The 25,458-nt window shown below is 41.8% G+C and overlaps 2 protein-coding genes across 9 annotated transcripts in view; one reads left to right on the top strand and one right to left on the bottom strand.

Annotated features, from left to right (window-relative positions):
* Positions 1-6,221, top strand: part of TTC39C (tetratricopeptide repeat domain 39C) — a 125,582-nt gene extending 119,361 nt beyond the window's left edge. For both annotated transcript variants that reach the window (XM_063451471.1, XM_063451470.1), the window contains 2 exons: positions 1,782-1,820; positions 5,235-6,221. In XM_063451471.1, coding sequence (XP_063307541.1) covers positions 1,782-1,820; positions 5,235-5,324 — 129 coding nt within the window. In that variant the 3' untranslated portion in view covers positions 5,325-6,221. The remainder of the gene's footprint in view (positions 1-1,781; positions 1,821-5,234) is intronic.
* A 17,865-nt stretch (positions 6,222-24,086) lies between these two features.
* Positions 24,087-25,458, bottom strand: part of OSBPL1A (oxysterol binding protein like 1A) — a 226,407-nt gene continuing 225,035 nt past the window's right edge. For all 7 annotated transcript variants that reach the window (XM_063451462.1, XM_063451465.1, XM_063451466.1 and 4 more), the window contains one exon: positions 24,087-24,220. In XM_063451462.1, coding sequence (XP_063307532.1) covers positions 24,118-24,220 — 103 coding nt within the window. In that variant the 3' untranslated portion in view covers positions 24,087-24,117. The remainder of the gene's footprint in view (positions 24,221-25,458) is intronic.

Here is a 25,458-nt window from a genome sequence, read left to right as displayed (position 1 = left end):
GTGCATTAAAATTTGGGAATAAAGAAGAGGTTTGTTTTAAGTTGGCGTATGGAGTAAATTTAGGATCAGGAAAAGAGTGTTTAGTTTGTTGCTTTTGAATGGTTATTTGCAAGTACTCACCCTCCTATTTCTTCTGTAGTCTAGCCAACATCCTGTGGTTGAGTGTTGTGCTGCAGTAGCTGTTATACAGTGTGCCTCAAGTCTGTCCAAACTCCTCTTACATGGCATTCCTGTGTGAGAAACTGTTAGTAGGCAAATCGTAAATCCACAGACACTGGAGGGACAGCAGCTCTGCTATCGAGCATGGAAGCCTACAGCTGACACTGGCCAAGACTCATGGTTTTTAGCTCCCCACGAACCCTTGTAAAGGAACAAAGGAACACTATAGTCACGAAAACAACTTTAGCTTAATGAAGCAGTTTTGGTGTATAAATCACGCCTATGAAGTGTTACTGCCATTAAGGAGTTAGAGCACAGTTGTTTCTGTTTATGTAGCCTTAGCCACACCTGACTCACACAGCCTGTATGAATTTTTTTTTTACCCCAGGCATATTTTAATCAGATGTTTCAAATCTGTTCCCCAAGGTTTAATTTTCAATCTGATGTTAACAAACTTTAGAAGTTTTTATTTTTATCTCCTGCTCTGTAAATTGAACTTTAATCACACACAGAAGGCTCCTGCAAGGTCTAGCAAGCTTTTAACAGTGCAAGAAATTCTAAATGAAACAGACTGTCCAATAAATGAAATGTAAACATTAGATCTCACTTCACAGGAAAGCTGTGTAAATCGCATGCAGTGAGGTGTGACTATATCTGCATAAACTTAGTGATTGAATTCCTAAATGGCAGATAATTGAACAGTGAGAATGCAGGAACATGATCTATACACCAAAACTACTCTATTAAGTTAAAACTGTTTTGGTGACTGTAGTGTCGCTTTAAGCTTACAAAAAAAAAAAAAAAATCACATACAAGTCTTGAAAACAGGCGCTCCCTAGAGGACATGTACCTGTAGGTAGGTGCCTACTCTGCCTAATTGTGAATTCCTTAGTGAGGAGCCGGAACGTTGTCTCCACCTTTTTGTTCCTAATAAAAGACTGCCTTTTAGAAGAAACTTAAGGTGTGACTGGATATTTATCTTTTCTTCCATTTGTATCTGTGTGTATTTCAGTTTTTGTATCTGTGTGTTTGTGTGTGTCATTGTATATGTGTGTCTGTACATCTTTATGTGTGTCAGTGTTTGTTTCTGTGTGACTATGCATCTGCATGTGTCAGTGTTTATATCTATGTGTCTGTATCTATATATGTGTCAGTGTGTGTGTGTATGTGTATCTGACCTGTATATACTAATATGCCTGGGGTACAGGAGACGTTGGGGAAGCCTGGGGCAGAGGACAAGCTAGGAGAGCCTAGGATGGAGAAATATGGGAGATGCACAGAGAAAAACACATGCATTTGAAATTGCAGCAACTATATTAATTAGAAATATTTTGCTAATATGAAGGATCCGATGTGTGGAAATGGTTTGCCAAACGGTACACAAGTGGGGAGAAAAAAAGGTTGGGAACCACTGTGGTAGTGGTTATGGTGCTTGCAGAGTTCATTTAAAATAAAAGGTGGGGTTTTAAAAAAATACATTGACATTTTACTGGGAGCTGAGAGCTGGCATTGAATATTCTGCCGTTATATATAAACTAAAGTACAATTTGATATTTGAAAATACAATATTTGGTTCATGAATCAGTTTTTTTTTTATTAATCTGTCTTTGCTCATATTACAGACCGTAGCAAGAGGAAAAGCATTACTTTTTCAAGCAAAGGTAATATTAATGTTTGATTACTGTAAATTCTGTCAGTAAGGGGATTTATTAAAATAAAGTGTATGTGTTCTAAAAAATATATTTTCACACTTGTTTGCAGTTGTAGAAGCGTCCAAATAGTTACCTAATGTCCCCTCGCCTCCACAAATGAAAAAGAAATAGAATGCCTTTAATTTGATGGCATTGGATTGGTTAAAATCGGCAAGGGGGCGGGGCAAACACTGTTTAGGCCAATGAGCACCTCCTCATAGAGATGCATTGAATCAATGCATCTCTATGAGGAAAAGTCAGCGTCCCCATGCAGCAGTTCCTAAACTGTGTGCCGCGACGGAGGGAGAGATGACTCGGGGGAGCTCTAACCTGCAGCTCCGCTGGGTTCTTCTCTCGCAAACTCAGAACGTTGCCGCGGTTACCCCAGCAATGCTCAGAATCACGCAAGAGTGAACTCTAGCAGCCCCTGAGGCTGCTAGAGTTCACCGTCACCACCAGGACCACCTGGGATTGCAGGATATGTCCCCTCTCCCAGGCAAAGGTAAGCAGGGAGAGGGGGCATCATTTTTATTTTTAATTAAAAAAATAAATAAATACGGATAACAATGTACAAAAAGGTTAAAACCGGAGGCCTGGGCCTCCCTAACCTCCTCCAATACTACCAAGCGGCCCAGCTAGCCCAAGTACAACACCTCCACTCCCCCCCAGGAACAAAACTATGGGTAGACCGGGAGCACGATGTCCTGGGCAGAGACCACCCCTCCCTCCTCTTCTGGCTCCCCCAAAACGACAGACCAGAACTCCCCCCCGACAACACCCGCCCTAACCACATCCCTACAAGTCTGGGATAGAACCATCGCACGACACCCCCTCATAAACTCCCCCTCACCACTCACCCCGATCCTCAGAAACAAGCGCTTCCTTCCCGGCATGACACCACAAGACCATGCACACTACGAGGAAAACGGACTGATTAGACTTAGGGACTTCTACAAAAATCAACAACTCATACCATTCCCAGAACTCCCGCGTGCCACACCTTCGACCACTTTCGCTACCTACAACTACGCAGCTTTCTGAAAAGAACCCCAGAACATAAAAACAGCGACCACAAAACTCACACGATTCGAGACAAACTGCCTAGCCCCCACACATAAGGGACAAATCTCCACGATATACTCCCAACTAAACTCCAACTCCCCAGCAGACACGCTCACCTACACGAAGGCCTGGGAAAGAGACATAGGCCCACCAGATGACCCATCAGTCTGGGTAAGCATATGGGAGGCAACCGCCTCGCTCACCATATGTGTGAATCATAAGGAACAGGCGTACAAAACCATGCTCAGATGGTACCTGACACCCCTGAAACTCAAACAAATGGGCATAGCCCACACAGACACCTGCTGGAAAAAATGCGGACAACAAGGAACCTACACCCACACGTGGTGGTACTGCCTGCAAAGCTCACAACTCTGGACTGAGGTTGCCAACCTCACATCCAGAATATTGCATAAAGATATACCCATGGACCCATGGACATGGCTTCTCTCAAAACCCCAGCCCCATTTACCAAGAGCACAAAACAAACTAGTGGCGAAAATAGCTCTCGCCACTAGACGCACCATAGCAGAACAATGGGGAAACCACAACACGCCTACACTAACAAAAAATGATTAAAAAAACAAATGAAACCATGGAAATGTACAAACTCTCAGCCATCCTACACGACACGACAAAACACTTCCACAAAATCTGGGACCCATGGATTATGAGGCACCTAGTAGGGGTGTAGGAATCGGGCCGGGGCATGCAGCCGCTCCAGGACCTCCCTCCACCCCCCCCTCGCCCTCATGGCACCAACCCCCTAATCCTCCCCCCCACCCACAAGCCACTCACAGTACACCCAAGAAAAAAAATACCCACTGAAAACCCCGTAGAACCTAATATGACAAAGGACACGCAAATCACCCTCGACCAACCAACCAAGACGCGATTACCACCACAAACACAACACAAGCGCAACCAGGACAAAACCACCGCCAGACACGACCACTAGGAAACTAACCAATACGCAACAAAACAGACCCTGAGAACAAAGGGGACCGCACACCCTACACAACACCGACAAACACCACAAAACACCCAGAACACTCCCCACAAACACACTCCTGACCCGAGAGGGCACCCAAGCCCCCACAGGAAAGCAAATACCAGACATAGACCTTAATAGGACAACGAACGCACAACAACCCAGACCCAACAGGAGAGACCCGAGAAACAACCACCAACCAACACAAACTACTACCCTCCACAACACCACCATACAGGTCTATAAAACGGCTACCTCGAGCCGGAAACTTGCACTCCACCCCATATCTGAATCCTACCGAACCAAATGACATACAAAGAAAAACTGTACAAAGGTAGGACAAAGCGTCCGTTCTGCGCATTGGAGACGAAGTGCACCATCGCTTGCGATACCCATCTCCTTCTCTCCTTTGAACCCCCTCAGAAAATCTTCAAAAGTAAGAATCAGTAAAAAAATGCACAACACACACGGTATGAACACACACTTAGGATACAAGGACTATACGAGTTACGAGCAGTACACAAACTACAATATGGAACAGACACACAGACAAAAATTAGGGCTATTACAATGTGCGTACTGGATAGTCAAACTTGTCTATTATTTTAAGTTAACTATTGTTTAGTTAAAGAAATTTGAAAAATCCCTTTGCGGATGAAGATAAAAACGACAATAATGTATGTAACGCTATGTCACAGAATGCCTCTCCCATCTCCTTTTTATTATTGTAATGATGTACATGTACATTAATCAATATGTGGCTTCTGCGCAAGCCTTCAAGCTAACATTAACCTCGTCCGCCAAGATGGAAAAATAAAGAATTTATAAAAAAAAGAAAAATATGTATATATATATATATATATATATATATATATATATATATATATATATATATATATATATAAATGAATTTGTTCTTCTACTCCCACAGACCCCACACCACACAATAGCTCCCCAATGCACACACAATTACCCCCCCCCCCATACACACACTACCCACCATACACACACTCTGCCCCCCATACACAATTACACCCCCATACACACACGGCCCCCTTACACACAATTACCCCCCCCCCCCATACACACTGCCCCCCAAGATTAGGGGCCCAGTATATGCCGCAGCACTGTACATATATATAACCTAGATAATGTTTTGACTTGGGGTGCCTTGGAAAAATATTGAAATATTAGGTGTTGTGAATCTTACGACTATAATAGTTAACCTTTATTAACATTAGGTGTTATTGACATTTATTGTGTTATGTTGTGATGTAATGTTGGTAATATAATTTGTGTACAGCTTGTTTTGTCGATATTTATATTTGCAGGAAGAATACACAGGCTATGACTTTGAGAACAGATTGCATGTACGGATCCACGCAGCCTTAGCATCTCTCAAAGAAGTAGTTCCTCAGTGACGGAGTGAGTGGAGTTTCTGGCTTCTGTATACCACCTATGTTTCTGCACTTTAACCCGAAGCAGAGAATCCGAATGGCTGAGCGTGGGTGATACGGATCAATCCATGGTTCCTACTAAAGCCAATGGTGCCAGAGAGATGAGACATTATACAGTAGTTGTATACTTTGGGCTGAAACAGAGTACTTTATTATTATTATTTTTTTTTTTTAAATCTGGGAAGAAGGAACTAATTATAAATAACCTTAGATACGAGATACGAGAGACATTTTGCAAATTAATGTGTTGATGTGCAGTCTGGGAACACTTGTGGCCAAAGCAGCAGTTTGAATTTAAACTGACCATACTATTATTTGTTTATAACCGTTTTTATTTTTCTCGTATTGCTGTATATCAAGCCAAAAACGTGAAAAAAAATTCTCACCAAAATATGTCACCATAATGCTGAAATAGTCACTACCGCTGCATTATGGGATTTGGCATACACCAGACCCTCAAGCACTGCTACGTAATCAATAACTGATCCAGCAGACTTAAAACATTACATAACATAAACTACATTTGCCATTAATGTCAGTAAGTTGAACTGCTGCTTGGACACACAACTGGCCACCAAAGGGCCATGACAATCCAGCTCATTGTAAAGCAATATGTTCACTGAAATCTCTTCTCTTAATGTCTTTACGTTCTTACTTAAGAAGGGGGTTTTACTTATACTATTTCATTGTTGGATACTGGGGAACCTTCAAACTCGCTCTGCACAATGGAGATCAATGGGTCGATTTGTCAATTTATTTTTATTCCCCCAGCTGTCAAACAAAATATTATATATTTTTTTTAAACTTATTTTTTTCTCCCTGATTTATTATTTCTGCACAGAATTTAATGAGACATTGGTAGAATTTGGACTGTACAATTTGCTGTGCAGTGCTAATTAATGATTTATTTTCTTCCCCAGACGGGTAATTTTTTGTTGTTGTTTTGTTTTTTGTTATTCTTTTTATCATGTTACCTCTTCATCCCACTGCTGTAGGAAATGGGCAGTAGCACTGTAAAATAAGAGTTGCTGTGATTTCCAACATGATTTATGATATTTATTTTTTTAAATGTTTTGTGTCTCTTGGAGTGGAGAGTTGTCTCGCTGCTTTCTCCTTTAGTGTCATGGCAGCTAGCACATGCCTGGGGAGTTGTGGACGGAGGGGGTTCAAAATACTTTATTCAATGTGCGGTAAAGTCTAGCACAATGAACACATTTATTTTTCTCTCAGTAAGTTTTTGTCTGTTAAACTTTTGCAATCTTCTTTAACCTACATCTACTATTAAACTCCAGCTAGCTTTGCTACATTTTAAATCGACCCAGTGATGTCACAGAGCTTATTTGAAGCCTAAAAAGTCATTATTGAGGCACGGCTGGACCGTGGCCAATCTTCCTGAAAATGAATCTCCGTTAAACGTATTTACAGCCTTCAAACGGTAACTTAATAATTACCAGTCTGCTTATAAGAACATAAGTTATTGAACATATTGAAATGCAAGTTTTGGGGTATATTTTCCCATTAAGCCTGTGAAAAAAGCACACGTGGCACACTACATAACATTTTCTGCACAGTACACGCTAAGAACATAGAACATTTAGTGTTGTACATCTTAGATAGGAAGGTTGTACGTTTAGGTCATATGAGTGCATCCGATGTACAAGTTATTTACCAGTTTCCATTTTACATTCCTTAACTGTTTTGGTTTTTTTAAATAAAGATGATCCATATTTAGTTAGTATTTTGGGTTACAGTGTACATTCAGGGAAAGCTGTCTGTTAATGTGATATCTGAGAGCACCTACATCTTGTATAGATTACCAATATTGTCAGAGATTCTAGAAACCAGTAAAGCCCTCACAATGCTTCTCCGTGGATTAGAACATTGAAACAAGACACACAAACCTATATGTGTATTGATTACATTCAGATGCTTTTAATTTAATTTGTTTAATTAAATTGTATATTTTTATGTATTTTTTAAACCTGGAATCCATGCAAACATTCTATATAAGACATGTCATCAGAAAAGATTTACATTTAAAGGGGCATTCTAAGCACCATTAACAGTACAACCTGCTGTAGCGGTTATTCTGAGAGTAGGCTGCGGTTGCTATCTCCCAGTGTTGGCAACAAGGGAGTAAAACAGGCACACGGCTAAGCCTCTTGCAAAGGTTAAAAAAAAAAAAAAAGTGTAAATTAAGTACCCACTTTAACAACACACCTAATTCTCCTTCCTTTTCTGTAGCCATTACAAACAATGTACAAAAGGTAAAAAAAAAAAAAATAAATAAAAAAAAAAAAAAAAAAAAAAAGATATACAAAATGTGCAGCCAGGGAGAGCAAGTCTTGCAAACTGTTGAACTGTTTCTGAGCATTTTGTTCATCTGTATGATTTATTCTATAGTTAAGTGACAAGTCCCTACATGAAGACTTATCTGTGTAACATTGTCATGTATTTAGTTAAAGTATGTAGGAGCCAATAATCGTTTTAACACTTCCATTGCCAGCGCAGCAGCAAGTAAGTAAAAAGTAATTCAGGGAATTTTCCATATAATGCATTGAACGTTTGTTTCTTGTGTGTTATCTATACATGTTTGATCTCACCAGGCAAAGGAACATTGGAAGGTTGGCTAGGTGATGTAAAACGTAATATGTAATAAATTAAATTCGATTTTTTGTATTTTTTATGAATGTGGAGCTACTGATTGGCTTAGCATGTCAGCTGACCTCCATAGACAATCAGTGGCACCCTTGCCTGGTGGAATTCTGCACTTCCTGTGACTCATACCTACTCAGAAGCCGGATGCCGCCTTGGGGGCATGGAGATCGGCACTGGAGGCAGTCTTAGAGGTTAAACCATTATTGAACACGTAGTCCTTGAGGTTAAACCACCCTCAAACAGTTTAACCCCTTAAGGAGAGAGCGCACAGGAGCCGAATTGCACCATAACAACTTAATTACGATGAAGTAGTGATGGTGCCTAAACTGCTCATTTAAAGCATTAGGAAAACCAACCTGCATTTCTAATGCTATAGTGTCCCTAGTAATATGCAGATGCCTCCCCCAATTTGACATTAATAAAGCGTAGGAATTAGACGGTAACCCTGAAATATAAGCAGACTACGTGTTTTACATTGCAGGGTTATACTAAAGGAACACTGCGTCCATACCACTTCATTGGAATGATGTGGCCTGGGTGGTTTTAGAGGTTATTTAAGAAATTAGGAGTATTTTACATTTTATTTTGAATTATTAATACATATAATAGGTGGACATTTTTAAAGTTTTATGTTTACTGCTGGGATACAGTGAGGTTTAGCAATAGCAGAATGGGTAGCTGTGACCACCAGTAGAGCTTTTAGCTTTCTTATCCCCAGTACTAGAGGCAGTCACGGAGTCCTTTATCTTCACTGCAAACATGGGTTACAGGAATGGACTCCAACTCAGGCTTCTAGATGCAGCTTGGCATGTGATTTACATCAAACATGGAATCTTCTACAAAACGATTTCCATCCATGGTCACTTACAGACACACTAGGGATTTTAAAAAGTGTCTTGAATAGTGGGATAAGTGTGGAAATCAGTGGAATTAGTAGGAATATTCCATGTCATATTTTCCCACTTTAAAAACCTTTCCACACTTTTTTTCTTGTTAAAACACACTTTAAAATCTTCTTCAGGGGACTTTATTGGCACCCAGACCACTTCAGCTCACTGAAGTTGTCTGGGTGTAGTTTCTCTATTGCACTTAGTGCTGCAATGTAAAACATTGCAGTACTAAGTCTGCCTCCAGTGGCTGTCTAACAGACAGCCGCTAGAGGCGCTTTCTAGAGGCTGACAGACTTTTGGTTCGGTAATGGACGTTGGACGTCCTTATGCTGTGCATGTGGGCATCCAGCATCCGCTATTTCCTAATAGGAAAGCATTGATTGATGCTTTCATATGGGGAAGCCTAATGCGCGCAAGGCGTGTATGCGCATTAGCCTCTGCTCGTCGAGGGAAGTCGTCGGAGGAGGCAGAGCCGCGACCCAGCACTAAGGGACATCGATGCTGGGGTCAGGTACATTTATAAATGGCCCGGGGTGCGAGGGAGTGGGGGGGCGGAGGGAGCTTCAGTGCCAGGAATACAGCTTTGTATTTCTGGCATTATAGTATCTCTTTCATCGTCAAGGTGGAATTTTGGTCCCCATAACATTCTGCATGAACTTTGCCAAATGTTAAGAACTTAATGTTTTAAGATGGGCAAAGTAAGTTTTATTTTTGCACTTTGTTGCCTAGCCATAAAATCATTTGACGCACATTCTCAACTACCACCATGTCCTGATAGAGATACCTCCCAAATATGGGGGTAACGGCACTTAAACACATTCCCATTAACTATAGAAACGTTTACCAATAGGCTCCACAAGAGGATTCAGTCTCAATATAATATCTTTTTTATTTATTTTTACTCCCCGCAAATTCTATTTTAGAGAATAGCCCCAATAAAGTAATCTGGTAAATTGAGACAGTTTACCCTTGTAGTATACTCATTATTTTGCTTGAAAAAAATATAATGAATTCCATTATAGTGCTATATTTTATTTTTTCATTTTCTTCTTTTTTTTTGTATTAGTTGTGCTGAGATTTTTAGGGGATTCTTTTTTGATTATTCTGTTACGGTTAGTGATTACAGACTGATAACTGCATCTCATTGCTTTATTTATTGTTCTTTTATTTCTTTTTGTGTAATGCGTAATTGTGGAGAAAATGCTTTTAAGTAAAAAGTATGGGTTCCATTAGATTGTGCCTGTGATGAGAGCATTAAGAATGGTACGTTACATGCAAATCTCTCCATTTGTTTCATACTCGGAGGCATTGTCTAATAGCAATAAAACGGATATGAAAGTTATCTTGCAGGTTGACCTATTAATTAGTTGTCCATCACTGGGTATAAAGAATATTTAGTTAATTGCTCTTATTTACAGTTTAGAAATCAATGGGATTTAAATGTTACCAAAAATCCTGGCATATTTATTGTGGTGTAATGTTACTGAAAGACTTGCACTTTTATATTTCCTCAAAGAAAATAAAAGGAAGGTGATCTAAACATGTGGCTCCTGTATTTCATTTCATGTCATTAAAGAGCAAAGCAATTTTACTTCTGCAGAAATCCCTTTCACCTACGTTGAATGAATTAAATGCATTGAAATCTGTACATTGATGTATTTGTTAGTCTTAAACGTATCGATTCATAGATCCGAACCCAGGAATTTTATCAATTTAATGCAGCTGCAAAGGAGTTTCTAAAACCAATCATAAGTGGTACTCTCTTAAGTTTTATTTTAATTGTGTTTGTATTATTAACGCGATCTAAACTAGAAATAAAACTGAGGTGGAATGTGACATAGACTAAGGCAGGGGTCCTCAAACTCCGGCCCGCAGATGTTGCTGAACTACAACTCCCATGATTCTTTGAATTACATAGATAGCAAGAGAATCATGGGAGTTGTAGTTTAGCAACATCTGGCGGGGGCGGAGTTTGAGTACCCCTGGACTAAGGGATAACATTTCTGAGCAGGTAAGAGATTGTGACAATTTTGGAAATGATGGGTAATTCAGTACTCAAAAGGTTTAATAGATTTAAAGGGACACTATAGTGACCAAAACAGATTTCGCCTAATTAAGCAATTTTGGTGTATAGTTTATGCCCCTGCAGTCGGATTTCGGAGAAAATTACTCTGTTTATGCAGCACTAGTCACACCTCCCTGCATGTAACGGTCATAGTTTTCCTAAACACTTCCTGTAAAGTGAGATCTAATGTCTACACTTCATTTATTGCATAGTCTGTTTAATTTAGAATCTCCTGCACTGTTAATAGCTTGCTAGACCTTGCAAGAGTCTCGTGTGGGATTAAAGTTCAATTTACAGAGCAGGAGATTTAAACTTCTAAAGTAAGTTTACATCTGATTGAAAATGAAAACTTTTTTTATATAGTTACATAGTTACATAGCTGAAAAGAGACTTGCGTCCATCAAGTTCAGCCTTCCTCACATATGCTTTTGCTGTTGATCCAAAAGAAGGCAAAAAACCCAGTCTGAAGTGCTTCCAATTTTGCAACAAACTAGGAAAAAATTCCTTCTTGACCCCAAAATAGCAGTCAGATGTCTCCTTGGATCAAGCAGCTATTACCCCACTAATTAGAAATTGTATCCCTGTATGTTATGTTTTTGCAAGTATTTATCCAATTGCAACTTAAACATCTGTATAGACTCTGACAAAACCACCTCTTCCGGCAATGAATTCCATATCCTTATTGCTCTTACTGTAAAAAAACCTTTTCTTTGCCTTAGATGAAATCTCCTTTCTTCAAGCCTAACTGTGTGACCTCGTGTCCTATGTATAGCCCTGTTTATGAATAGATTTCCATATAATGTTTTGTACTGGCCCCGAATATATTTGTATAATGTTATCATATCCCCTCTAAGGCGCCGTTTTTCCAAACTGAAGAGATTTAAATTTTTTAACCTTTCTTCATAACTAAAATGCTCCATTCCTTTTATCAATTTTGTAGCTCGTCTCTGCACTTTTTCTAGTGCCATGATATCCTTCTTTAGAACAGGTGCCCAAAATTGCACAGCATATTCAAGGTGTGGTCTTACCAGCGATTTATAAAGAGGCAAAATTATATTTTCATCTCGAGAATTTATGCCCCTATTTATACATGACAAAACCTTACTGGCCTTAGCAACGGCAGATTGACATTGCATATTGCTACCTAATTTGTTGTCTATAACAATTCCCAAATCCTTCTCGTGTGTGGTTATCCCTAGTTCACTACCATTTAGGGTGTAAATTGCTTGTGCATTCTTAACCCCGAAGTGCATAACTTTGCATTTTTCTACGTTAAATTTCATCTGCCATTTTAGTGCCCAGTCCCCCAATCTATCCAAATCCCTCTGAAGCAAGGCAATATCCTGCTCACATTTTATTACTTTACAAAGTTTTGTGTGATCTGCAAACACTGATACATGGCTTTCAATGCCCATTTCAAGATCATTTATAAATATGTTAAATAGAAGCGGTCCCAAAACAGAACCCTGAGGGACACCACTTACCACTTTTGTCCAGCTTGAAAATTTACCATTTATGACAACTCGCTGTACTCCATCCTTAAGCCAATGTTCTACCCAAGAACAAGAATATTCATCTAGACCAATTTCTTTTAGTTTGAAGACTAACCTATTGTGAGTAACCGTATCAAATGCCTTGGCAAAATCCAAGTAGATCACATCCACTGCAACACACTGTGGCTGGCTGTGGCTGTGTGTCACAGCCAAGAAAGGTGTGACTAGGTCAGCCTGGACAGAATCAAATGTGATTTAACTTGCTAAACATCAGAAAATTGAGCAGTGAGACTTCAGAGGTATAATCTATACACAAAAACGGAATCATTAAAGGGACACTCCAGACCCCTAAATCACTTTAGCTTGGGGAAAAGCTTTATCCGTGAAGAGTGTGTCCTCTTTTTTCCAGTTTGGAAGAAGTGCAAATTATACTGGTTACACCCACTGGCTTTTCAAACAGACAACCGGTCCTGTTACTTCCTGGTTTGGTTAGCTTATTTGAACTCAGGAGCACTTGCCTTGCAAAGACTTCTTATTGAGCTGCATTGGACAGTCACATAAAGTCTGGACAGGGTTAGAGGAGGACTTGCAATGGCAGCAGACAAGATCAGCAGGTTTTGCGAGCGTTTTTAAATAGAAAAAATATATAATTAAATGCTTGCAAGTTTTCATTTGGGGTATATCTGCTAAACTGTGATTTTTACTTATTTTTCATTTGGACACTGGAGTGTCTCCTTAACCCCTTAAGGGCAGAGGCAATTGTTCAAGTTCAGTCCAAAACAAAATGTACAATTTGAGCTGTCTGTTCAACTATAGTTTACCTCTTTCATATTAAGTGTACCCAAAGTACTTTTATATAAATTTGTTTATGAGAAACGGATTTAATTTCACATCAAATATTTATATATAAAAAATAATTCAATATGAAAAAAATCTATTAAAAAAATTAAAAAGTGAGCAATTAAAAAAATATTTTCCAAGTTCTGCATGGTGTTTTAACTGCTAATGTCATAGTACTGTTAACTTTTTCTGCAATAAAACAAATATTTGTATGTTGTGATGTCTCACGAGTGCAAAAGTACACACCATGTACAGGTTTTATGGGATTTTGGAAAGTTACAGGGTCGGATATATAAATCTGTCAGATTAGTTTGTTGGGCATATGTTGCATTTGTGACCCAATGGAAGCCAAGTAATTACGCTGGAATATCTTTTGGGGAAGATGGAAACAAACATACCAGGGCATTCAAAATAGGCTATGTCCTTTTCTTTAGTAGCTACGTTGTCACAAATTCGGGCCAAAGTTAGTGTTCATATTCTTTTTTTTTTTTTTCCCTTTTTCCACATTATAAGTTTTTCTACTCTAAAAACACCCCCATTTGTGTTCAGCAATGTCTTATTAGTACAACACTAACACCAACGGATTTTTATTTTTTTTTGCTATTTTATAGAAAAACTGTGCTTTTGCTGATATCATTGTCTTAAGTTTTACAGTTTTAAAATACTCATTTGTGTTCAGAGACATCGTACAAGTACAACAGTACCCCCCTATGTACAGGGTTTATGAGTTTTTTTTTTAAACTTACAGGGTTAAATATAGGGCTTGTAAATTAAATTCTTTGGTATTTCTGCCTGGTTTGTCAGACGGGTCCCCTAATAAATATTTATTTATAAAATACATTTAGAATCGAATCAAATCAAAATGCACTAAGAATGAAAATGTGTGTATAATTTGCACGCACACGCATGCCTACCCACCCTGCAGGCAGTGAGCTGGATTGGTTGCAGAGGGATTGCCTAGGTTATGCATAGGCAACCTTCGGCACTGCAGATGTTTTGGACTACACCTCCCATGGTGCTTTTCCAGCATTATGGGGGATGTAGTCCACAACATCTGGAGTGCCAAAGGTTGCCTACCCCTGGCCCAGGTTGTCAATCAGGATCGCCGTAGCAGGTAAGTATATTGTGCCTTTAACTGTTAAAGTCCACATTTTGCATGATTGCAGAGACTGCCCTCCATCCTTAAGGGATATAAAATTGTTTTGGTGACTATAGTGTAACGGAGCTCCGTGTACTCCGACCGAGTACCCTCCGTTGATGGATGCTCCTAGCGCTTCCAGAGGACTCCAAGCACTGCAGATGACACCACAACCACCGCAGGCTCCACAACCGCCGTAGCTTAACTGGAGCCTCAACGTCTTCCTTCCACCCTGGATCGAATTCTGTCCTCCAGAACCGTGTGGGGAAGACCTCTCCTCCAGGAGAGCGTATCCGGAACAGGCTCTTAAAAGAGCTAAGTGATTAAGCTCAGGGGAATATGCAGAGCATAGCAATCTCCAGTGTGATATAGCAGTTCCCTCCAATAACGAGACGAGGCTACGTATTGAGGGTCAGAAGAGGTCTGGAACACCCAGCCTGCTTTTTATTACAGTTGTGCACATACAGGACACACCCAGGGGGAGGCATAAAACAGCCAATCAAGTAACAGTACAACCCACACATCCCCCCCCTCAGATAAGCAATTAACATAATTATTACATACATAGGCGTGCGCACGGGGTGTGCCGGATGTGCCTGGGCACACCCTAATCCCCGCGGCACGCCTATGGATTGAGTCCCGCAAGAACAGAGTTCCTGCACTTTTTTTGTGCAGGCACTCAGCGCCCCCCTTCCTCCCCCCATGTCCCCCCTGTCATGGATGGGAGGGGGGGGCAAGAGGTTATGGACCCCCCCCCCCCGGTCAGCTCTCTCAATATCAGCCGCGGCGAGGGAGCTGTGAGCTCTGTGCTCCCTCTCGCCGCGCGCTGCTTGCTGATGCTGGGAGCCGGAATATGACGTCATATTCCGGCTCCCAGCTACAGCAGACAGCCCACGCAGCGAGAGGGAGCAGAGAGCTCACAGCTCCCTCGCTGCGGCTGATATTGAGAGAGCCGCCCGACCCACTGGACCCCAGGGACAAGTCCACGCCAGCACTCCAGGTAAGGAGGCTGGGTGGACATTTTTTTAATTAAAAAAATAATAATGTGTGTCTCTGTGTGTCTCTGTGTGTCTCTGTGTGTCTCTGTGTGTCTCTGTGTGTCTCTGTGTGTCTCTGTGTGTCTCTGTGTGTCTCTGTGTGTCTCTCTGTCTCTGTCTCTGTCTCTGTGTCTCTGTGTCTCTGTGTCTGTGTCTCTGTGTCTCTGTGTCTCTGTCTCTGTGTCTCTGTGTCTGTGTCTCTGTGTCTCTGTGTGTCTCTGTCTCTGTGTGTCTCTGTCTCTGTGTGTCTGTGTGTCTCTGTCTGTGTCTGTGTCTGTGTCTGTGTCTGTGTCTGTGTCTGTGTCTGTGTCTGTGTCTGTGTCTGTGTGTCTGTGTCTCTGTGTCTCTGTGTCTCTGTGTGTCTGTGTGTCTGTGTGTCTGTGTGTCTGTGTGTCTGTGTGTCTGTGTGTCTGTGTGTCTGTGTGTCTGTGTGTCTGTGTGTCTGTGTGTCTGTGTGTCTGTGTGTCTGTGTGTCTGTGTGTCTGTGTGTCTCTGTGTCTCTGTGTCTCTGTGTCTCTGTGTCTCTGTGTCTCTGTGTCTCTGTGTCTCTGTGTCTCTGTGTCTCTGTGTCTCTGTGTCTCTGTGTCTCTGTCTCTGTGTCTCTGTGTCTCTGTGTCTCTGTGTCTCTGTGTCTCTGTGTCTGTGTGTCTGTGTGTCTGTGTGTCTGTGTGTCTGTGTGTCTGTGTGTCTGTTTGTCTGTTTGTCTGTGTATATATATATATATATATATATATATATATATATACACACACACACACACACACACACACACACATATACATATACATACACACACTGGAGTGTATATTATTTTTTTGGGGGGGTGGGAATCTTGGTTCCCACACTTTATTCCCCAGGACTTTATTCTCCCCTGTCGGCTCACGCAGAACCGGCGCTGAGTGTCGGCTCTGCTCTAAGCCTCCATGGGCCAGCGGGGAGATCAAAGATCTACCTCACCGGCCCACAGCAGCATGAAGGGAGGCAGGAGAGGACCCGGGGAGCTCTAGACAGCAGCTCCGCCAGGTTCCTCTGGCGAGATCTGAGCGTTGCCGCGGCAACGCTCAGATCTCACGAGAGTTAACTCTAGCCCCGCAGGCTAGAGTTCACTCTCCACTGGACCACCAGGGATGGCACATGGCAGCAAGGATCCCCCCTCCCTACATAAGGTAAGAAGGGAGGGGGGATATTTACTAATCTTCCCCCACCTCCACAATCTGTCCAAACATACAGCACCCACACACACATACAGCACCCACACACAAAAAGCACACACACAGCACCCACACACACACAGTACACATACAGCACCCTCACACACACAGTACACTAACCGCACCCTCACAAACACACACAGCACCTTTACAAACACACAACACCCTCACACACAGCACACTAACAACACCCTCGCAAACACACACACACAAACAGCACCCTCAGAAATACATGACACCCACACACATCACACAAACAGCACCCTCACACACACAGCACCATCACACACACATCACACAAACAGCACCCTTACACACACAGCACCCTCACACAGCACACTAACAGGACCCTAACACACACACACACACAAACAGCACCCACACACACACACACACAAACACCCTCACCCACATAGCACACTACCAGCACCCTCACACATACACACACACACAGCAGCACCCTTACACACACCACTCTAACACAGCACACACACACACACACAGCAGTGTATGTATATATGTGTGTGTGTGTGTATATATATATATATATACACACACACATACATGCGTGTGTTTGTGCTTTAGGGTGCACACCCTAATGCAATAGGCTGCGCACGCCTATGATCACATTCACATAAAAATACATATCCACAATCAATCCATTCAGGGGAACAACATATTAAAAAATGGCATGAACCAGACCAGGGGTTCAAAAGTTAGTAAAGTATCTTTTAAAACCCCTGTCAGCATGGCTTTCCAGTTTAGACCGGTTTTACAGAGTCTTCTCTCCTGGAGACACAATGGAGAAGTAATCCAATTACCTCCCAGTACAGAGACAGACTCCATTGAGCACATGGGGAAACAAAGACAGTAAAACACTTTAAAATACATAAAGTCCCCTTTTACACATAACACACAGACATTTCACATATCCCCAGATAGCTGGGATCTGAGCGCACAAAACTACCGAATAGCGCGCAGATCCTATTCACACAGTTCAATTGCCATGGAGCCAAAGTCTTTCATTATATGAATAGGCTCCATGGTATAGCTATCTGGGGTATCACCGCTCACACAGGGCAAGTACCGAATGGCCCCACTGTATTTAAAGGGCCAGAATGAGTGACATGCACTCTGTTAGGGCCGAATACTGTTTTTAAAGGGCCAAATCTTCCAGGGCCATAGTCGCAGGGGAGGAGGCAGGCAAGCAGGCCTCTCCAGGACAAAGTGGCGAAGGGCACTTCGTCACATATAGTTTTCCTATTCAGCTGGTAGGGTCAATAACTAGCACATCTGTGTTTAAGTGGGCTAGACTTTAATCTTTTTAATGGTGCTTGAGCACCACCTTGTGGTTATTTTAGAATAGCCAGTTTCTTTCCAGTGACTGCTGTAAATACAATATATAAAAGGAGAAAATATTAAGGTATTTGTTTGTCGTATGCTTTCCCCTTAAATGACAGGGATTGCATGCACAGAGTTGCCTTCAATATGTCATTCCTGCAGGTGAAATCAGTAATGGCAGCTGCAATGTCCCTTCAGTAATATTTTTGGCTGCATTTGCAGTTCACACACAAGCAGTTTGAAGGTTAACCTTTCCTGGAGAGAACATGGCCTTTTCCCTATTTCCTTTCCATGATGGTTCTAACATTAGCTCAGCATTTTTTGTTCATTGCTTGATTCACTCTCCTCCTCACAGTAACAGCACGTACAAGATATGGCAATCTGTGACCTACATAATGGTAAGTGTAGTACATTTTCATAACCAGCAATCCCAAGTGAGAAGCCTTGCCCATATCTGATGTGAGTTAGCTTGGGGTTTGTGAACATTTTATTTTAACTTTCTAAAGCCAGTCCTACTTCTTACTGTTTTTAAACACACACACACACTTTCTCAGACCTATCAGATCACAGCTGCTGTATGTATTACACTGCCAGTGTGGTTCTCATATGTGTTTAACTCAAATACCAACTATAAATATATAGTGAAACTTCACTGGGAGTGAAGCCTGTACGACTGACTACTGCTATGCAGTACATCTATTTTGTTAAGGTCTATTAAAGGTTAGCCAACACTAGTCTAAGCTAAGCTCTTCCCCCCCATATGTTTGTGCGCTATTTTCCCTTGATACTTGGCCAACATATGGCCTAGATGTTTTAATGCAGTATAGATCACGGAACGTCAGCATCTTACATTAACTTTTAATGTTAAGTGCATTGTGTCCATACTACAAAAACAGCTCTGTACGGTCACAGCTGCTCAAGTTAATAGAGAAAAACGTGTCCATTTATGGAGCATCGTATGCTTAAAGAAGCACTATAGAGTCAGGAACACAAACATGTATTCCTGACCCTATAGTGTTAAAACCACCATCTAGCCACCCTGGTCCTCTTATGCCTTCCTAAATATAGTAAAGTTTTACTTGTATTCAAGTCTGCAGCTGCTAATTTTGTCCTGGTTTCCTTTAGACCTGCCCACAGCAGAAGTGGTAGCCTGATCCAATCACAATGCTTCCCCACAGGATTGGCTGAGACTGATAAAGAGGCAGGTCAGGGGCAGAGCCAGCATGATTCAAACACAGCCCTGGCCAAATTCAATAAGCTGTAGTTGTTCTGGTGACTATAGTGTCCCTTTAAAGACCTAGAGCTTTTTGAGAATCACTGTTGAACAGTGAAAATATTTTCCAAACATTTGCATATCTTGTGGCACCAATATACAAGTACAAATAAAATGCATAACAAATATAACACTTTTTTTTTTTTTACTATTAAAAAATGCACTCTTGAGGGGGCGGGGCCGGGCCGCCAAGATGGACGGTCGCAGGAGAGCTCGGCTCCTGCAAAATACAAACAATTAAGCTAGAAATGTAAGCTTTACAGCGCTCACAGCTACCTACCACTGCGACCCATGATGCACAAAGGCTACCGGATCCGAGGAGAGGCTGGCTCCTGTAGTTTCAGTCCCTCGGAGGTGAGATCTCCGCGACTCACAGCGGGAACTTAGCCGGCGGGGAGTGGGCTGGACCGCCGCCACCTCACTATCCTGCCTAACAGAGCCTGAATGGCACTTCGACTCACCGCGGACCCGGCCCTGTTTCCTCCCCCCCCTGGACCAGGGGGTGATCCCGGTCCTCGCCCCGTAGCCGCACTCACAGCGTGGCAGTGGAGTTCCAGCAACGACGCCCGGCCATCACACAGGCCCAGGGCCCAAACCTAAGATGGCGGAGACCATGTGCGGCATAGCTGATGCAGATGGAGATGGAGGAGGTAAAACGCCAAGTAAGCGGCGGCACCATAGTACCTGTCACCAGCGACCAACCTGAAGTTGTCTGCCCGCACAAAGACCCAGGGAGCTGACGCCCGGAACAAAAAGGCACCCTCCCCTCACCCACCCTAAGGAGCCTCCTGCCCAGCAACCCCAGAAAACCACAAAACACCCAGCCCGCAGACACGCAGCAAGACAGGGCTTCACTCATAGTAGACGCAGAAAGCCCCAGAAGACACTGGAAGACAGACCACCATCTACTCACCCACAGCCTGAGGGACAGAACGGAACTTGATTGGCCCACTCACTGCTCGCAATCGCAACACACGCCGCAGCAGTAACACATTGCCTTACCACTGGACTGTACCCTGCCCACGGAGGGCGCAGGCTGAGCGAGGCTGCATGGTGGGACCCGGGACCACTGACTCTTTCTTCACCCAATAACTTATTATTTTGTTTAGTAATTCAGCTCATTATTTAGTTTATTGGTTAAACCTTTGCCCTGACTAGTCAACTCATATACATTAAACAGATTGTCCTGGCACTATAATTAAACCAAAGAGTGTCTGCCAATATCCAAAAGGAGGGCCTCCTAGGGGGAATAAACAACTGTTAAGTCTTGCCACTCTGTCTTTTGCTATCGTTCCTCTCTAGTCTAGATAGAATTAATTTTTTTTTATGATCAAGCGTAGATTCTAGTCAAAGTCTAGACGAGCCTGCCTACTCATAATCACTCATAATTTTATTTTATCACCAACTGCCGGAACGTATACCTCTTTATTTTACAAGCCTCCTGCGATCATTATCTACCTACCCTAAACACAGCTGGCTCGACCCCAGGGGTCAATACAATAATCTTGTTCACCTTCTATGTAATCGACACTTAACCCTTGCATGTAACCAAACAGTCACGACACAAGTAATCGCAGTGGTGCCCTATCCAGCATGTTACTCAATCTTAACTATTACCTAAGCAACCTTATCATTAGCAATGTTTTGCCTATTTTATATGACCTATCCAAGTTGCGTTTATGCTCCACAAAAGTTAATTTGTGAATTATCTTGATCAACTGAATACTAAATATAAAAAATGTGCAAGCTCTAACATACTCCTGATTGTTATAAATGTTTTGAAAAAGCATGGGGAATGCCGTCGGGGTACCCCAGGCATGTTGTTCTCTTATTTGCACTACAAAAATAAAGAATTAAAAAAAGAAATGCACTCTTGGAGCAAGGTTGGTGAAACTTGTATTTGGGATTAGTCCTGCACCACTCTACAGCCTATCTGAAACATCAGCATGAAGTAAGTGACCACACTATTTTTGTTATTTTTCTTTTCTTCCTTCCATGGATATTTCTTCCCCATTGGGATCTGGGTTGCAACACAAAGTTTCTTTACAGGATTTTTACTGGAGTTTGATGTAATTTACAAATAAAACACTTTCCCATTTTGAAGGTGTTAAGTGCAGTATTTAATTTTTCTTTCTCTCCTATGCTTACCGGATGTCCTTGTTTCCCACATTTCAACGTAATGTGCAGCTGTATTGTTTCACAGAAGGAGCAATGTGACACCTAGCAAAATCATCAAAAGAGATGGCCGGGCTTAAAGGACCACTATAGTGCCAGGAAAACACTCGTTTTCCTGGCACTATAGTGCCCTGAGGGTGCCCCCACCCTCAGGGTCCCCCTCCCGCAGGGCTGGATGGAGAGGAAGGGGTTAAACTTACCTCTTTCTCCAGCGCCGGGCGGGGAGCTCTCCTCCTCCTCCTCTCAGTCTCCTCTCCTCCTCTTCGGCTGAATGTGCATGCGCGTCAGGAGCCGTGCGCGCATTCAGCCAGTCCATAGGAAAGCATTCACAATGCTTTCCTATGGACGCTGGTGTCTTCTCACTGTGAAAATCAGTGGGAAGCGCCTCTAGCGGCTGTCAATGAGACAGCCACTAGAGGCTGGATTAACCCATTTATAAACATAGCAGTTTCTCTGAAACTGCTATTTTTATATAAGAAAGGGTTAACCCTAGCTGGACCTGGCACCCAGACCACTTCATTAAGCTGAAGTGGTCTGGGTGTCTATAGTGGTCCTTTAATGGTGTTCAGGATATAATAAAGTCTTGTTAGGCACAATAAACTTCAATGTAAAATAAAGCAGGACCAGGTACTGAATGATGTTGGTAAATATTTATTGAAATGATATGCCTTTCCAACTCCCTGCTAAAATCTGGTTGGTGTATTCCATCACTGTGCTTTTACAATCTTTCATCATTGCCATTATCGTAAACAAAACAAAAACACAAAAAAAAAAGAATGTTCACAAATGCTCATTGTTATGCTTTCATTTAGCAGCACTTTGATATTATTAAATTGTTTTATCATCATTCCATTCTCTATATCAGTGGTTCCCAAGCCAGTCATTAAGTACCCCCTACCAGTCCAGGATTGAGGGATTGCCCAATTGTGTCTAAGGTGTTTTTTTAGAGAGAAAAAAAAAACACACTTTAGACACAACAGGGAAATCACTAAATCCTGGACTGGTAGGGGGTACTTAATGACTGGCTTGGGAGCCACTGCTCTAGATGTTTAGGTTCTGATGTCCACCTGCACAAGTCTGCACCACTCTACTATACAAATCATAGTAGAACAGGCACCTCAAGTAAAAGAGGGATACAAATATATCTATATACATATACACACTGGGAGGCTGAATACATAGTGTATTTAGAAATCAGATACTAGTGCCTTGCACAGGAAACATAGAGGCATGTGATCCACATGTTAATGTTGCATGAAGCTGCAGATAGTTTTATTGATTTCTGTGCAGGACATAGGTAATAGGGGGTTGGTCTATCACCAGTATTCAGGGATGCTGGTAGTTACATATTCCTTCTTTAGTGATGGTGTGTTAAACCAGGTGCTCTTTTAGCCTGCTATAACCTGCACTTTCCCAGACCTATATTTTCAGCAGTGACGATGTGCTAGAATTTCAACTCCGGTACTGTAGGTTTAATCACATGTTCCACAAAGTAGTTAAATCCTTTAACAATGATAAGTGTGTTAAATAGATTTTATTCACTAAATTGGCAGCTGTGTAGCATTGACAAGGGAGATCACATAGATATTTTTTCTGTCCAAATAGATATTTCCCCACCCCCACCCCCAATAATGTGGTCCCCTTTGATCCCCTTTGAAGTTTGTTCACTAAAAGGAATTGTAAAGAACTGGCAATGTCCCTTAAAAGCATACTATGTTCCTATGTTTCTCAATAGAAGTGTCACTACGCATTGTGCAATATGAAGTGTCACTAAAGCCGGGATTTAAGATTCATTTTTTAATATTCTATAATGTAACGTGCACATTTCACTATCTGTTACTCCACTTCGCTGTAAGGCTTAAGCCTCGCACTGTAGTTCCTGACACCAGTGAGACATAAAACAAAGACAAATCTTCACTGAAGAACAGATGGACACATAATACATACAGACATGAAAAGGCTGAAATCAACAAGCAAAGAGACATTTCATTGTTTGAGTAACGAACAATCTACAAAAACATATGCAAGAATATGGAGCTACCTGACCAATATTAGAACATTAGTGGGGAAATTCCAATATAAGTATTTTGTAAGAATATAAGAATATAAGTGTTTCAATCCCACCCACCACCCACCACCTCTTCGAAAAAATATCTTTGAACTACATCTTCTGTCTATTGATAGAATATAGATTTTTAATTGTGCTTATTATATACCTTAATACATCCAAACCTTAAAATGCAGAAGAAAACCTCACCAAATGTGTCTTCATTTCTAGCTGAAATAAATATGTCCCGTCCCCCCAGGTCTACAAAGATAGAATTCATTTTGCGCTTTCCACTTGCATTGTACAAGCCTTCAGACACTGAAGCGGAATTCCTTGGCTTCCATGATCAATTCCTTGTTCTAATGTTTGCAACTTAAAGTAGAAGATTTCATCCCAAAGTATTGCTTGATTGGATTGTTTCTTATAAAACCAAGAGGTGTACTACCGTAATCCTGCTGAAGGAGCTCTTAAATAAATACTAGGCTTTAGGGTGCTATAAAGGTGCAATTTTCATTAAAAAAGTCAAAACCACACATTTGATACAGCTGAAATGATTTCTTTTTCCCCCTCTTTCTGCTGGGTGCCTTGTTTAATAAATATCTGGTAAATTACTGTAGTCTCTGTCCCAGTAGTTTCCAGAGTACAGCCAGTCCTGGCCACCATTGTGTGGGTTTGAACCTTGATGGAACCACCTGTTAAAACAAAATCAATATGAACACTTTTGTTTCCTCAGTAGGGAAGCCAGCTTGTTACACTGCTATAAGAGACTGTTAGCCCGGGACTAGGGCACCAAGCTTATCCATCACCGATTAAACACAATGGGAAATGTAGCTCACAAACTTGGTACAATGTTAGCCACCCGTACTCTATGTACTAAAATCACAGTAGCTCTTTAACAACGCACATAACCTGTTGCCATTAGAAAACTACATACGAGAATATCTGCAATGAGTGCTCAATGCTATTTGTTTCCTCTTGCTTCTATATTCATTCATTTTTTTTTTGTGGAGCTTCCCAGAACATTAGATATTTGTAGAAACGTGGTCCATATCGGGCTTAGAGGTGAGTAGAAATGTTAAACCCTGGTCCCAGGGCCAGATTAAGAGCCAAGTGGGCCTGGTGCTGACAATTATGATGGGCCTAATTACAAAATCTTATTGACCAAAAACACTAAAACACTCCTACCTCCTAAGCGTCATGTATCTGATGGAGATGGTGTTGGAGGGAAACTCATAGGATGCAGCTATGAGAAAATGCATACCCTATGCTAATCTCATGCTTTCATCTTTCAAGTAAACCCATACCCCCTAACAGCAGTGTCCAGTAAAGCAGGAAGTCTATGGATGGGGTAAAAGGGTGGGCCACTGACACAAATCACATAACAGGAACTGCTGAAAGGGACGAATATACACAAAAAGGGGGCAAGCCTGTGTTCCCATGTCCCCCAGTCCCTTAGTGTCCCCATGTCACTAGGACACTAGGGGACATTGAGAGACATGGGGACACTGAGATACTAGGGAACACTGGGAGACCTGGGGACACCAAGACTCTTTGGACACTGGGAGACATGGAGAAATGGGGACACTGGGTGACTTTGGGACACAAGGGGACACTGGGAGACATGGGGCACTGAGACACTGTGATACATAGGGGACACTGTGATATATAGGGGTCACTGGAGACTTGAAAAAGACCTGGGTACAGGTCATAACATTGCGTTGTCCAATAAACCTGCTTAAATCTATCATAGTGAGTCCCTGAGATTTCTTTCTTTTGTACCAGGTGACACTGAGACACTGGGAGACTAGGGGACTTTGGGAGACTAGGAAACACTGAGACACTAGGGACACTGGCACACTACAGACATTGAGAGACACCAGGGACACTGGGATACATGGGGATACTGAGATACTAGGGATACTGGCTGGGA

This window comes from Pelobates fuscus, chromosome 4 (genome assembly GCF_036172605.1).
Source record: "Pelobates fuscus isolate aPelFus1 chromosome 4, aPelFus1.pri, whole genome shotgun sequence".
Classification (NCBI taxonomy): Eukaryota; Metazoa; Chordata; class Amphibia; order Anura; family Pelobatidae; genus Pelobates; species Pelobates fuscus.
The sequence above is the reverse complement of the archived record's forward strand: the minus strand, read 5'-3'. Positions and strand labels throughout refer to the sequence as shown.